Raw genomic sequence first — 14,570 nt, 5'->3', positions numbered from 1 at the left:
CCCTGCACTGGGGGAGAGGAGCATTTGGCTCCTTGTGCGCCTGAGACAGAGGGACAATGCAAAATTTTGGGCGTGTAACTCCACCACCATCATCATCCTTCTGTACAGAACACCCACGGTGAGCAGGAGGCTGCAGCACTGCTTGGCAGGGCGGGCAGTGCTGCCAGCCTCTCTGTGCTGCCAGCGGGCACCCAGGCTGTGCTCACTCTGCAGCATCTCCATGCTTCAGCTCAAAACCCTGCTCTGGCAGGGAGGATTCTGGAGACCATGGAGGATTCCAGAGCTCAGCTCTCCCTGGCCCCAGGAGCTGGGCAGCAGCCAGCATGGGGGACAGGGCAGTTTTTCAGGAGAGCTTTTCAAGAATAAGTTGATTTTCACAGCTTTGAGGCACAGTGAGGAACTCACATCATGCTGCTAGCACCTGTTTGGGGTACGTACAGGCTCTGTGTGGCAGGGCTGAGCCAGGCTCAGCCACCCCCAGAGGTCTGGGTGCTGGGCAGGCAGGGATCTGCTCCCCTTCCCTATTCCCAGCCAGAACCACAGGCTCAATGTCCTTTTTGCATTCCCTTGTTCCCAGCTGGCAGCTCTGCAGGATCTGCTCGCTCCCCAGGAGAAGGTGGGGACCCATCCACACACAGGGACCCTCAGCCAGGGCAAGAGCACCTCATCTCTTGTCAGAGCCTGGCAGCATCCAATAGGAACAATTACAGCCTTGCCAGAGCGATCCCAGTGGAAAGTCCTGCAGCACTGGTTTTGCCCAGACTGTTCTTTCATGCCTTAATCAGCTGCCTGTCTGATCCTCTCCCAGCCCTGACTGCCGCCGGGAACAGCGGTGGCTCCCTTGGCTGGAGGGGATTCACAGGAGATGGAGGTGGGAGAGGTTCCAGTCCCTGCCCTGCAGGGCCAAACCTGGGCCTGTTAATGAATCACATTTCACTGATGGAGGTGACTGCAGTCTTTCTCTGCCTGGGACTTTGTCCCTCATGATCCCCGCTCCAGCAATGGGATGGCACAGAGGGAGGAGTACCAATAGCCTGAGTGGCCACATCAGCTGTCCCAAAATGCTCAGTCTACCCTTCAAAACCCAAACCACCTTAGGGATACAGAAAAACACCAATACTTTGGACATCAGCCTGGAAAATACCCCGGATTCAGCATCCAGAGGTGCTGTTTAGGGGCTGTGGGCACAGAGCCATGCCCAAGCACCAGCGAGCAGCCAGCACTTATGGGAGCCCTCCCCAATAATGACTGCTTATCTCATAGGTCTTTTCCAGCCTCAGAGATTCCTTGATAAACCAGAAAACACAGTGCCACAGGGATTCACCACCCTGGGGAACCTCAGAGCCATCCTAGCCCAGTCCCAGCCACCAGCGCCTCCCGGCCCAGCCCCCCAAGAGGTGCTACTTTCACAGCTCACCACAAGAGAACACCCTGTGGGACCACATCAGAGCACCAGGCCCACACAAGGTCTGTTCTGGCACCCACAAGGCAGTGCAGCCTCCATCCAGACAGAGAGCAGCATGTTCCCCCTATCCATCCTCCAGCTTCAAAAACAGATTCCAAGACCCCTCCAGCCTAAGATCCGAGTGGACACATCCTACAGCCTCCCCCCACCCCCACCTCTCAGGCTTCAGTCAGCACCCAAAGAGGGCTTTCAGCTGGGAGAGAAACACAAATGTCTCTTGAAGCGGGGAGCACCAATTACACTGCTGATATTTAGGGCTTCCAGCACAACAAATGGAGCTGCAGCTTCATTAGGTACCTTGCCAATTTAATCCGAGACATGCAGTACAGGGGAAGCTTAAATTAGTTTATCTCATGTTAACTTATAACAAGCAATATGTTAATGTGGGCATGGTTTTCATGGACTATGACCCAGGGAAGGGGCACACACAGCCCTCTAAAAGTGGATTTAAGAAGCAGGGGTATTATCCTACCTGTCTCCTCATACTCCTGTGATAGCATCCACCACCATGAACACCTGCAGCTGGGGAAGGGGTGCACCACATCACCCCCTTATATGGGAGAGACCCTGGAGAGGGTGATGAGCTGCAGGGGCCTCGTTGAGGCTGTGATTGCCAGGAGAAGGGTGGGGTAGGCTGTGGAGGATGCTCCGTGAGCAGCCTGTGCATGAGCTTTGCCCCTCACCTCTTGAGGGGGCTCATGGGAACTGCCTGTAATTGTTTTAGCCAAGCTTTTATTGGCTGATTTAGGAGTTACAGCTGAGTTATTTGAGCTCTCTCAGGTCTTTGTTAGGGCTCTGGGGCCCAGTTGATGAAGGGGGATGTGTAGGATGGAGGTGAGGTTCTCCCTGGCATAGGGCATTTTCTGAGGAGGCCCCTCTGTGGACACTGCCCAGACCTGCTGCCTGTTTCTGCCCCCTCCTTCAGGCTTCAAATCACAGCCCACTTAATTTTAGTGTCCCTCTGCCACTGAAATAATCCCCAGCACTGCCAGAATCAGCTGGTTCCCTCCAAGCCCCTGAAATTATTTTCAGGGAGGATGAGGGAGGGATACAGCTCTGCCTGCCCACGCTGGGCTTTGCTGGGTTGGAGCGATGCTCCGAGTGCCCTCGTGGCATTCACATGTTGTCACCCTGGGCTTCAGCAGTGGCAGCAGAGCCCAGTGTCAGACCACCCACCACCATCAGAATGTCCACCAGTGTCTACCAAGCAAGAAGGAAAACCCACAGGCTGAGCAGGGACCGTATCCACAGGGCAGCTGAGCCATGCCAGGGCCGGGCTGTGCTCCCAGGCTGCTCCCAGCCGGCAGTGGTGCCCTGTGGGATGCTGCAGACCGGGTGAATTGGCCGGGCTTCCTTAATGCAGCCCAGCACGCTCACACTCTGGGGGAATTCCTCACGGCTGTGTCACAGCAGGAAAGGTGGTTTATATCCTGTGCCTGGCCTGGAAACGGCCCTGGCTGACCTGAAGTGAGGGGTTTTAGGGCAAAACTGCTGACGGGCTGGGAAAACACAGCGGCAGTGTGGGCTGGGAAGGACAGGGCTGGCAGTGCTGGTGCCTGTGCCCGCTGAGGTGCTGCGAGCGCTGGCAGGGCTGTGCTGACCTTTCCTGGCAAACAGGATCCTGCCCCTTGCCCCAGAGAAGGGTTTGCTCTCTGCTGTGGGTCTGCAACACGTGCACAGCCCCGGGACTAAGCTGCACAGGAAATGGTGCAGTGACCATCCCTGGAAGTGTTCAAAAAACATGTGGATGTGGCACCTGGGGACATGGTTGGCTTGGCAGTGCTGAGGGAATGGTTGGACTCAATGATCTTAGGGGGCTGTTCCAACCTTAACTGATGACAGGGACAGGGGCACAAGAGAGACCCCGCTCAGGGCAGCTCAGCAGGGACACAGGGTGGCCCCAGTCCTGCACCCTTTGTGCCAGTGGTTGCAAAACTGGGAGACGTCTATGCTGTTTGTATGGGGAACATCTGGGCTCACCACAGCTCTGATGGGCTCCAGAGCCACAGGGAGCCTTGGTGCCCACCCTGGGACCCTGCTCCAACCACAGGAGCAGAAGTGCTGTGGAGGAGGAAGTGGCAGGGACGGGGGGAGGGCAGGCAGGGTGCAGGCACAGAGCTCCAGCCATGCAGGGACATTTCAGAGCTGGGTGTTAATCATTGATGGGCTCCTGGGAGCTGTTTGAACTAAAGCCTCCCTCCCACTTCTGGAGGGGGAAGTTTTGCACTGTACTGGCTCCTGGGGATGTGGTAGCAGTGCCAGTACCCAGATCCCCCAGCACACAGCCAGCCCCATGGAGCAACGCTGGAGAAGACCTTGATCTCCCCTTGGTGGTACCACCAGGACTGTGGTGGAGCTCGGCCGAGGGAAGAGCGATATCATCTCAGTTTCTAATGCCAGTTGTTGGGGTTTTTTCTGCATCCTCTCCAAGTTCTCTGTTGATTGCAAATCGTTATCATGAAAGCACATCCGAGGCTGCAGCAGCAGATAACGCTGTGCTGCCGGGCCGGCGGCTGGAGCTCATCGAGGCTGCACTGCCTGAGAGTCCTGCGGCAGCTGCGGATGGAAATAAAACTGCTAACGTGGGGGATTGATCATGTTCAGCCAGCTCAGCCCATTGCTTCCTGCTTGGCTGAGCCCTTGCTGTGAAGTGCTAAAATCCAGGCTCAGAGGTGGGATTTGTGCTGTGGAACCTGGCCTGTGGGCATCGCCGGAGGGATGCCCCATGGAGGGCTGAGACATGGCACATGAGGGGTGGGAGACCTGGTACGACCCCGTGCCACTTTTACTGCAAAGGAAGATGGTGTGTCCAGCAGTGGGGGCTTCATGGGGTCATTTGTGAAAGTACTGGATGTGATGCCTCATGGTGGAAATGGCATGACTGCTGGGATGCAGGGGGGCTGCACACGAAAACAGCCAGACAAAGCCCTTGGAAGAGGATGTTGACCAGCCCTCAGGGTCATCCCCAGCCCTGCTGCCAGGCTGTCCCTGTGTCACTGTCCCCATGTTGTCCCCATAGCAGCCCCAAGGCTCAGGAGCTACATTCCGGACCTGTTGGCTCTTTATTTTGGCCCTGTTGAGGCTCAGCACTCTCATCTCTGTGTGGCTGGGGTTATTCTGGCCCTGCTGCTGGAGGCTGGATTGAGAAAAATGCTTCTCCAAGGGGTTTGTGTTGGTCTGTCTTTTTTTTTTTTTTAAGTTGAAACAAAAATCTGGGGGATTATTTCTGGTCAGCAGGATCCACCACACTCCCGGGGACTGCATCGCTCCAAGGGGCTGGCCCTGATAAGAAGCTGCAAATCCAAGCTGCCAAGTGCTGCCATCCCGCTGGAGCCTTGGAGGGGGATCAGGGATTTAGAGGGTCTGTGTGATGTCTAACAGGTTTAGAAAATATTGCCTGGGATTATCCACTCGCGGCGGTGACCAGAGACCTCTGAGCTGCGACAGACACCGGCACCGGCTGATGTTTGCTGCGGGGGGTCCTGCGTGCAGAAATCTGATCTGCGTGTGCCTGTTCGCCTTGGTGTGCACGTTCCCTCGTGTGCACACGTGTGGATGTGCAGCAGCGGCGGCTCTGGGGCGACTGGAGCTGTGAATGGGGCTGGTGGCCCCCTGACACCGTGGGGGCTGAGCCATGTCCAGCCCCCCGTGGCTGCCAGCCCCGTGCTGGGTCTGGGGTGCCAGAGGGGTGCTCCAGCCTTCGCTGTGCTTCAATCCTGTAAGGACAGCTCCTGACCGCCAGCGTTAATGATATCCACCCAATTAGCCCAGCGTAGCCCCAAGGATTAGCGGATGGAATCATCATCCCAAGGCATAAGCAGTTAACGCTGCTAATTAGTCATCGCGTGAATCCTAGCCCAACCACAAACCGCAGCAGCCGCGGTAGCCGTGGGCAAGGGGTGATGCCCACCCAGCCGGGCTCCGGGAGACGGGAGCTGTTTACAGAGAATTTGCCGGGCTCGGGGATCCGTTATTTTTACACGTTGCCATAGCTACTGATACCATTATAAAATTAAGTCTGAACCATGTGGAAGAAATGGATCTGTCAGAAGGAATTATTTTCGGGAGCGCATTGTGGGTCCGAGCACTGCCGAGCCCAGCGGGGTGATGGGGGTTCCCGCTGGAGGCAGCTGCATCCTCCCCACGGGCACGTCGCTGGAACGAGGCGCCGGACAGGCTCGGAGCTCCAGGATCGCCTGGAGCCACCGGCGCCAGCACAGCCCCTCTGGGCTGGCAGCATCGCTGGGCACGTCCAGGGCGAACAAAAGCCTGCTGAGAGGGAGCTTTCAGGCCGTGCTGTGCTCCCTCCTGCAGCGCCTGCTTTCCCCCTTCTCCTGCCTCTCTCAATATTTTTCCCTTTCCCTGCACTTCTCTGCAGAGGGACACTTGTGCCGGGCTCGGGGCAGCCAGCGCTGGGGCCTTGGCCAAGCACAGCTGCACTTTAGGGTCGCTTGGTGCCGGGAGGAGCAGAGAGCACCAGGGACCCCACAACCTCCTGCCCTTGGGACAGGGAGCTCCCCAGAGAGTTTCCCTACTCTGAGCTCTTCTCGCTGGACAAAACCACCTGGAGCATCCCCAGGAGTGTGCAGGGCTCAGTTTGGGTACAATGTACATGGGGATGTTGGCAGGACCAGGACCACACCAACAGCTGATCCAGCATGAAGAGCCCTGGGAACTCCAGTGCAGGCAGGGCCCTCTCCCACCCACTCTGGGACCCTCACTCGGGCACTGGCAGGACCCAGCACTGCAGCTTGATTTGCCCTCCCAGAGGATGATTGTCTTTGAGCAATGTCCCATCCAACACTGAGAGCACAATGTGAGTCTTTCTTAAGCACTGGATGTTCCTGCTTGTCCCATGGCCCTGGAAACCCCTCTTTAATTACTGCCAGAGCCTTGGCCTCATGGTGTCCCGCAGGGAAGGACCGCACAGGCCAAAGGAGTGATGGGCACAAAGGATGTGCGTGACACTTTTCAATTTCACTACCTACCCCCTCCCCTTGCAATTGAAGAGATGAGGAATAGTCCTAGGGCAGGCCCCCATCCACTCCACACCCCTTCAGCTCCAGGGATTTAATTAAAATTATTCCAGGTTGGCCAGAGAGGTTCCCAGTAGCAATAACTGCAACACCACAACCTTCTACTGGACACCAGAGAACCCACAGGGAAAAGCAGCATCCTCCAAACACCTTCAGCTCTTCTCAACTAAAAGCCCTGGTCTGCAGCCTGGGGGTCCCAGTTTGTTTCATGGGCCTGGCTGGGCAGTGCTTGGAGTCCATCTCCTTCCTGAACATCCTGAGTGTCCCAGTGCCGTGGGGTGGCTGCCCCATATCCCGGCTGTCACTGGGGCTGTGCCTGGGGGGCTGGAGATATCCCCGCTGTGCTGGCCAGAGCCCCCACTCTATCAGGAGGGGACAAGGCTGGCAGTGAGGCTGTGGCACAGAAACAGTTCCTATGACAACCCCAAATCCCAGACCTGTTTATCCCCTTTGGTGAAAATCCACAACAACTGTGAAACCAGGGAATAAGATTCAATAGTAAGACCTGGAATAAATCAGAACCAGTGTAAAGCATGTCACCGTTTTACTCTGGCTTTGTTCCTTTCCAAGGAAAAGCCTGAGAAACAGGGAGCTGCAAAGGGGTGAGCTAACAGATTTGGAATTGGAGGGAGCAGGTTCCAACCATGCAGCATCCCAGGACTTCTCCCTCCTGTTGTCTCTTCTGGCAGGAACCCAGCCCAGGCCAGCCAGCAGGCACAAACAAGACCCATGAGGCATTTCTGGGGGACAATCAGTGTCTGAGACCCTCTCACTCCCTCTAACCCCCTCAAAGCACCCAGCTGCTCCTCCAGCTTCTCCTGCTGCGTCCTGCTGGCATGCTGGCACAATGTCCCTATGGCTTTGCCTGGTCCCCTTGGTGTCATGGGGTCCCTATGGCACCATGGGGTCCCCAGACCATCACTGGATGCCTGTGGCATCGTGGGGGCCTTGTAGGGTCCCTGTGGCATTGCATGCTCTTAGACCTGTGGCTATTTGGGTGACGCTGATGTGCAAAGGGACTGGCCTGTCTCTCCCTGGTGACTTGTGGGCACCACGGTCTCACGGTAGCTAGGACAGGGATGGGGACAGAGCAGGGGCACAAGGATGTCTTGGATAGAGACACCCACAAACCAGGCCCTTGGCAAGAGCTGCTGGCCTGTCAGACACCGGAGGAGACCAGATGGAGTGATGACTACTCCCGGAGACACAATATCCCCTGGGCACCCACCCCTGTGACAGACACTGCCACTGCAGAGCGCCTCTGCTTCTCACTGCTGAGCCGGAGCATGCCAGGACCGGGCACAAGGCATTTATCCCCGTCTCTCCCTTTTTCTCCTTGCCCAGCCCTGGCACCAGCACAGCTCAGCATTGTCCCATTCCCCGTGAGTGCAGCCAGCCCTCTCCTGTCCCCCAGGACACAAAGGAGACACTTGCATCCCCGCATTTCAGCCAGCCCACGCACTGAGACCATGCTCTTCCTCGGCGATAATTGAATCGCTGCTCCCCTGCCCTGGCTGCCGGGACCAGCCCCTCCCATCAGCCGCTCTCCAGGCTAATTGCTCCCTGTTACTCTGTGCTGGGTGGTGGAGGCTCATGCTCCCCGTGGCTCCTGGCACAGCCCACGCTTCCCACTCTGGCTCCGCGGCACAGCATGGAACAGCACACCATGGCACAGACCACGGCACACACCGTGGCACACACCATGGCTCACACCATGGCATATACCATGGCACATACCATGGCACACACCGTGGCACACACCATGGCTCACACCATGGCATATACCATGGCACATACCATGGCACACACTGTGACACACACCACGGCCCACACTGTGGCTCACACCATGGCATATACCATGGCACATACCATGGCACACACCATGGCTCACACCATGGCATATACCATGGCACATACCATGGCACACACTGTGACACACACCACGGCCCACACTGTGGCTCACACCATGGCATATACCATGGCACATACCATGGCACACACCGTGGCACACACCATGGCTCACACCGTGGCACACACCATGGCTCACACCATGGCTCACACCATGGCACACACCACGACACATACCATGGCACCGTGGCACACACTGTGACACACACCACGGCTCACACTGTGGCTCACACCATGGCATATACCATGGCACACACCATGACACATACCATGGCACACACTGTGGCACACACTGTGGCTCACACCGTGGCACACACCACGGCTCACACTGTGGCTCACACCATGGCACATACCATGGCACACACCGTGGCACACACTGTGACACACACCACGGCTCACACTGTGGCTCACACTGTGGCTCACACCATGGCACACACTGTGGCACACACTGTGGCTCACACCATGGCTCACACCATGGCACACACCACTGCCTAGCAGGCCCTGCCAGCCCTCTCACCCTGGCATCTCCAGGAGATGTTTCCCACCTCCTGGCATCAGATGCCAGAGCAGCCCCTGAGCATCCCCTGGCTGCCCAGAAGCCCATCACAGTGCAGCCCAGATCAGCCTCCCCAGCCCTTTAGCCCTTTTCCTTGGCCTTGCCATTACATGAGGTCCTGGCACCCGGCTCACACACACGCTGAGGAACAGCCGAGGTAAACCTGGCATGGCACCGCCCCAGAGTGTCCATGCACAGGGACACAGCCAAAAACCTGCTTGAAGCCAGCGTGTCCTCTCCCCCCGGGACACCAACACTCTCCCAGTACCCATCCAGGCGCCACCTCTGCTCTGCACCGAAGTCCCCAGCTGTGGCAGCAGAGCCTGGTGGGTGCCAGCCTCAACCCCGGCACTGCCCTGTGCCTCCCCCCAGCAATGGCAGCTCCCAACCTCCCACACACACCTTCCAACCAAGCAGGTCACTTAGTGGGACGTGACAACCAGCAGCACCAGGAAAACAGCATGGATGAGCAGTGACTCCATGACCCCAGCATTGCCTGGTGCTGCCTCCTGAGCCAGGCTGTGCCCCCCGAGCCAGGCTCTGCTCCCCGGCATGCTCCTACCTTGTGTCCGTGCCCAGGCGCTTGTTTGTGCTTTCACTGCCGGCACACCCCAGGCTGAAGGCTTAAAGGATTTTCCTTTAATAACCACCAAATCCCTCCCCTGGGCAGTAAGCCGCAGACCTGGGCCCTTTCCTAGGTGCAGAGCATTCTGCCGGTGCTCTGCTCACTCCCTGCTTTGCATATGCTCCTATCAAACTGAATTTCCCCCCTCCTGATTCAGCCCAGTGCTTAAAAAGCCGTAAATCCCCTTGAATTTCATTTCCTCTGGTCCTCGAGGTCTATCCCCGGTTTCAGTCTCACCCACGTATTTTACATACTCGTGCTCACAGCCTTGATGTGAGGTTTCTGCCAGTTTTGGTGCTGTCCCTGCACAGAGCCTGGGCAACCCAAGTGCTGCTCAGAGCAGCCAATTCCTCAGCTGGGAAATGATCCATGGCCCAGTCATGGCTCCACTCGGGAAATGATGCTGGGAGAGTCTTCATCCCAACACCCCAAACCTCCCACTGAGGGAGCCAGGCTGAGGCCAGGTGCTGGACCCCTGACCTGGCAAACTCATCACCACCACTGTGCCTATGGGGTGCTGGGTGTCCCCAGGCTGTCCCTGAGAGAGGACTGACCCCAAATTATCCCCACTTCACATCCCCAGAGCAGGTGACTCATATTCAGTCGTGCAAATCGATTTCTGTAGTGGCTTTTCTCCCCACTGTGACAATATTGTCCCCTCAAGGATTTCCCTGCCAGCCCTGCTCCCCTGGGTCACACTGTCTTATTTCACTTCTCTTTTCTCATTTCACAGAAAAAAACTGGTGACTGTTATCAGCTTTCAAGGTCACACAGCGGTGCTGGCAGCAGGTTCCTCTGCCTGGAAAGCCTGTTTTGGCCTCAGTTCCTCCTGCCAAGGGGGCTGCTGGGGCCACAACTGGTGGGAGCTCAGCTGCCATGGCTGGGGAGATTGTGGCTTGGGGGCTGTATGTGGTGACTGGGTGTTGCTGGGGGCTGCAGCAGTGGCCAGTGTGGAGTGTGACCTGCAGCTTCCTGCCATTGCCACCTCGGCCCTCTGGCTTCCTGCCACTGGCCCACTTCCCTTGGAGGTGGGTACCAAACATGTGGGCATGAAGCAGGGAATGTGCATGGGGCAAATGTGCATTGAGCAGTGCTTGTGCATGGAGTAGATGTGCAGGAGCAGATGTGCATGAAGCAGATGTGCATGGACTAGAGCTGAAGATGTGCATGGACCAGGGGAAGGGGCAGAAGGGCCAGCTGGTACCAGCTGCCTTGGCCTTAACAGCATCATAAGCCCCTTGAGGAGGGCAGGGAAAGGTGGGCAAGGGCTGGGCCTCAGCCTGGAGCAGCAGCATCAGGGGCCATTCCTGAGAGCCTCTGCTGCCTTGCCAGGAGATGCAGGTTTTGTGGGACTGGGCAGGTTCCCTGCCTGGGGCAGGTAGGAGTCGTGAGCTGACCTGGGGGCTCAGCAGTAGCGGGGGGGGAGGGCTGTGTGGAGCACACATACCCCCAGGACCCTGCAGGGCTGGCACTATTGCTCTTGCTCTGAGCACAGCAGGACTGGACAGAAGGCTGTTTGCTGGCTTTAGTGAGGGTGTTGAAAAGATAACACAAATTATGGACCTGTGGGCCAGGAAAGGGCCAGTGGAGGCCCATGCTGGTGGGCACAGGTATGTGTGAGGTCCTCCTGGTGTCATCAGCACCAAGCAGCTTGCACAAGGCAGAGGTGCTTGGCCTCGTGGTCTGACCCTGTGGTCAAGAAAGCTTCCAGGTCCTGGGAGAGCTCCCCTGAGATGCAAACATGGTGAGCACAGTGTGCCCAGCTGAGATCAGGGTGCACCACGCAAACAGCTCCACTTCTTCTTTATTGTGCCCTGCAGAAACGTCCCTTCTTCCACCCTGACACGGCCTGGCCGCGCAGGCAGCGGTGCCACGCGTCACTTGGCAGCTCCCCTGAGGCTGGCGTACTCGGTGGGGGCTGTGCCCGGGCTCCTGCCGCGCCGTGGGGCCGGGGGCAGGAGCTGCAGGTCGGCGTAGTGGATGTCGTTCTCCTCCTTGCTGCTCTGCTGCAAAAGTGCACACAAATGGGGAATGCTGCCGCAAGGAAAGGCTCAAAAAAATAACCCTAAATCAGAATGTCGAGAGTCGGAAGTGACCCACAAGGATCATGGAGACCACCCCATGGCCTTGCACAGGACAACACCAAGAACCAGGTTCAAGCCAGGCTGGTGATGCCGCAGCTGCAGAGGTGGTGCTATGGTGCAGAGTGTGCAGGGACCACGTGCAGGCAGCTGCTGCCCACCCGATGTCCCCCCTGGCCCCAGAGCCTTGCAGGGCTCCTGCCAGGGCATCAGCATGGGATGTGCTTCCCCATACTCACAGCTGACTCCTACCTGGCTGGGCAGGTGGGAGCTCTCTGCATCCAGGACTTCTCTGTAGGGGGAAGGATAAGGATGACCATCAGAACTAAAGGAAGGTGGGTCCTTTCCCCACCCAGCACAGCCCTCAATTCCCCTCCCAAATTTCAGCAGGATGTCCCTGTTGAAGGCAGAGAACAGGGACAAAGTGCTGACTGCACATCTGGGCTGGGCTCAAACAAATGGTGAGAGGCTGCAGGAGCTCCCTGGTACTTGGTGCTCCCTACCATGAAGCTCCCGTGCAATGCAGAGAGAACCAACAGAACAGTGCACCTGTGAGTAAAGGACCATTTCTGGGCAAGTTACAGCTCCAGACAAGAAAGGAAGCCAAGATAAAGCAGGTGGATTAGATAGTTTGCTCATTTAAGGGTGCAAAAGGAAGAGGTGCTGAGTACAAACCTGGAGGTGCCGGGGGTCCCTGCACAGCACTGCAGAGGGACAGATGAGAAGCTGCCCATGGCCACTGTCCTGGCTGGGCAGGGGCTGCCCACCCTGCCTTGGTGCTTCCTCCTGTACATGCAAAGAGCGATGAAGAGGCCGAGGAGGAGGAAAAAGCAGAGCACTACAGCTGCAGCCACCATTCCAGGAAGCAGGGCTGCCTCTGTGGAGACAAAGGCAGAGCAGGAGAGGGTGGTCGGTGTGGGGCAGAGCAGGACCTCACTGTGGGCAGGGTGGGGGCTATGGGATGGGCTCCCTGGGAGAGGTGTCCCACTGGGCTGCACTCACCATGCACAGACACCTCTGTGCCACTGCCATGCTGAAACACCTCATCATCACCAGTGCTCCCCTTGACAAACTTCACACAGTAGTAGGTGCCAACATCATCAGGCTGAAAGTCCCTGATGTGGATGGTGAAGTCTGTGTCAGACCCATTCACTGCTCTCGTCACACGGGAGGAGGGATCCTGCTTATTCTGGTCATAGACAGTCGTGTTCCCACTGCCCCAGCCCTTCAGCCACATCACAGGACCTGGTCCAGCGATTCCAGATGTGGTGCAGCTCAGGGTGAGCGTCTCCCCCGCTGCCACCGTCACCTTGGCCTGGGGCTGCTGCAGACTGAAGTCCTGACCCAGCTGGTTGCTCACACCTGGGCACAGAGACAGGAGGGTTCAGGGATGAGTGATGGGGTGAGGCAAGGGCAGCCTCACAGATAGAGAAGAACCAGTATCCCCCAATTTGCAGCTGAGAGATATCCTGGGATGTGGCAGAGACAACATACAGGCACTGGGAGGGAGGAAACCCTTCAAAAACTGGTTCAAAATGAACAAGGGGCAAATCTGAAAAATGAGCAGGCTGCCCAGGGCAGTGGTGGAGTCACCACCCCTGGAGGGATTTAAATGACATGTAGATGTGGCACTTGGGGACATGGTTTAGTGGTGATCTTGGCAGTGCTGGGTTAACGGTTGGACACGAGGATTTCAGAGGGGTTTTGCAACCCAAACAGTTCTGCAAGTCTTTGATTTGATAAATCTGCATCCTGTTCTGTCATTTGCAGGAGGTGCTGCAGCTGCCTGGAGGCCAGAGAGGTGCAGAGGGAGCCAAGGGGAACTCCTGGCAGGAAAAACTCCTGAGTGCTGTTAAACATTAACACCCTGGCTCTGCTTCACAGCCGCCAGGATCACTGGGGCTCTGGGAGGAATTGGGGTTCACAGCCAGGAGCCAGCCAGGAACCAGTGTCCTAGGAAGGGATGTGCAGCCCTGTAGCCCAGCACAGCCCCCCAACCCCTTCTTGTCCCAAAATCCCTCCTGCCCCCCAAAACCCCTTCGGTCCCCAAAACCCCTCCAGTCCCCAGAGCTCTCCTGCCCAAAGCCCCCGACACGTATGGCAGCAGCTCGGCAGGTTCCACTCGGCTGTGCCCATCCCGGGGCTGGGCATGCTCTGCACCCTCGGGGACGGTTTGACCCCAAAAGGTGCTCGGGGAAGGACCACCCTCCTCCCCGCCGGTGTTTCTCTTTGCCGCCCACTCGCGTTTATGGGGCAGACGGGGCAGGGGTGCCCCGAGAGGCTTTGGGGCGCCCCACTTCTGACTCACCCAAGAGCTGCCGCTGGACGGGGCTTCGCTGCCCGGACAGGAGCGGAGCTGCTGCCGCGGCCATGGGTTCTGCCCAAACTTTAGGGAAGGGGAAGCGGGACAGGAAATTGAGTCGAGAGGGTGGTTAACGCTTTGGTGTCTGCTCGGGGCGGGCGGGGGCCAGCAGAGCCGCCGGGCATCACCCCCGGCGGGCATCACCCTACCGAGACCCCGCCGGGCATCACTCCCGGCGGGCATCACCCTACCGAGACCCCGCCGGGCATCACTCCCGGCGGGCATCACCCTGCCGAGACCCCGCCGGGCATCACTCCCGGCCCACCTGGCACCGAGCGGCTGCCCTGGGCTCGGGACAGGGAGCGGCTTTGCGTCCTCCCCGGTCCGGTGAGGGGCAGGAGCAGCGGGGCTGCGGGATGTGGGACGCTCGGTGAATCCCGGGCACTGCTCTGCACCACCCACCCGTGAGAGACACCATCCCGCACCCCGATCCTGCTGGCAAGGGCTGGGAGTCCCCTTGGCACCCTAGGCTGCTGAGCCACAGGCTGGCCGTGTGTGGGCGAGCGTGCTGGATCCGGGGTCCCTCTTGCTGGCTGC

At 58.1% G+C, this 14,570-nt stretch overlaps 1 protein-coding gene and 2 long non-coding RNA genes across 5 annotated transcripts in view; 2 read left to right on the top strand and 1 right to left on the bottom strand.

Moving 5' to 3' along the window:
* The window catches only part of LOC137484167 (uncharacterized), a 6,567-nt gene extending 1,065 nt beyond the window's left edge, over positions 1-5,502 (top strand). Inside the window, exon 2 of the long non-coding RNA XR_011004769.1 lies at positions 4,703-5,502. This is a non-coding gene — a long non-coding RNA (uncharacterized lncRNA). The remainder of the gene's footprint in view (positions 1-4,702) is intronic.
* The window catches only part of LOC137484168 (uncharacterized), a 16,882-nt gene extending 3,388 nt beyond the window's left edge, over positions 1-13,494 (top strand). For both annotated transcript variants that reach the window (XR_011004770.1, XR_011004771.1), the window contains exon 2: positions 13,442-13,494. This is a non-coding gene — a long non-coding RNA (uncharacterized lncRNA). The remainder of the gene's footprint in view (positions 1-13,441) is intronic.
* On the bottom strand, positions 11,101-14,460 carry LOC137484165 (signal-regulatory protein beta-1-like). Of its 2 annotated transcripts, none has more exons than XM_068207779.1 (6): positions 14,231-14,460; positions 13,980-14,178; positions 12,674-13,033; positions 12,347-12,548; positions 11,924-11,963; positions 11,101-11,593 (listed from the first exon to the last, which is right to left on the bottom strand). In XM_068207779.1, exons 2-6 carry the CDS (start codon positions 14,041-14,043, stop codon positions 11,468-11,470), a joined length of 792 nt encoding a protein of 263 aa, XP_068063880.1. In that variant the 5' UTR covers positions 14,044-14,178; positions 14,231-14,460; the 3' UTR covers positions 11,101-11,467. The 2 variants fall into 2 exon arrangements, with proteins under 2 accessions (XP_068063880.1, XP_068063879.1); XM_068207778.1 differs by having other exon boundaries at positions 11,101-11,596; positions 14,231-14,455.
* Positions 14,461-14,570: the final 110 nt, after the last annotated feature.

The sequence above is a fragment of the Anomalospiza imberbis genome, chromosome 17 (assembly GCF_031753505.1).
Source record: "Anomalospiza imberbis isolate Cuckoo-Finch-1a 21T00152 chromosome 17, ASM3175350v1, whole genome shotgun sequence".
Taxonomy (NCBI): Eukaryota; Metazoa; Chordata; class Aves; order Passeriformes; family Viduidae; genus Anomalospiza; species Anomalospiza imberbis.
This window is presented reverse-complemented; position numbering and strand designations above follow the sequence as displayed.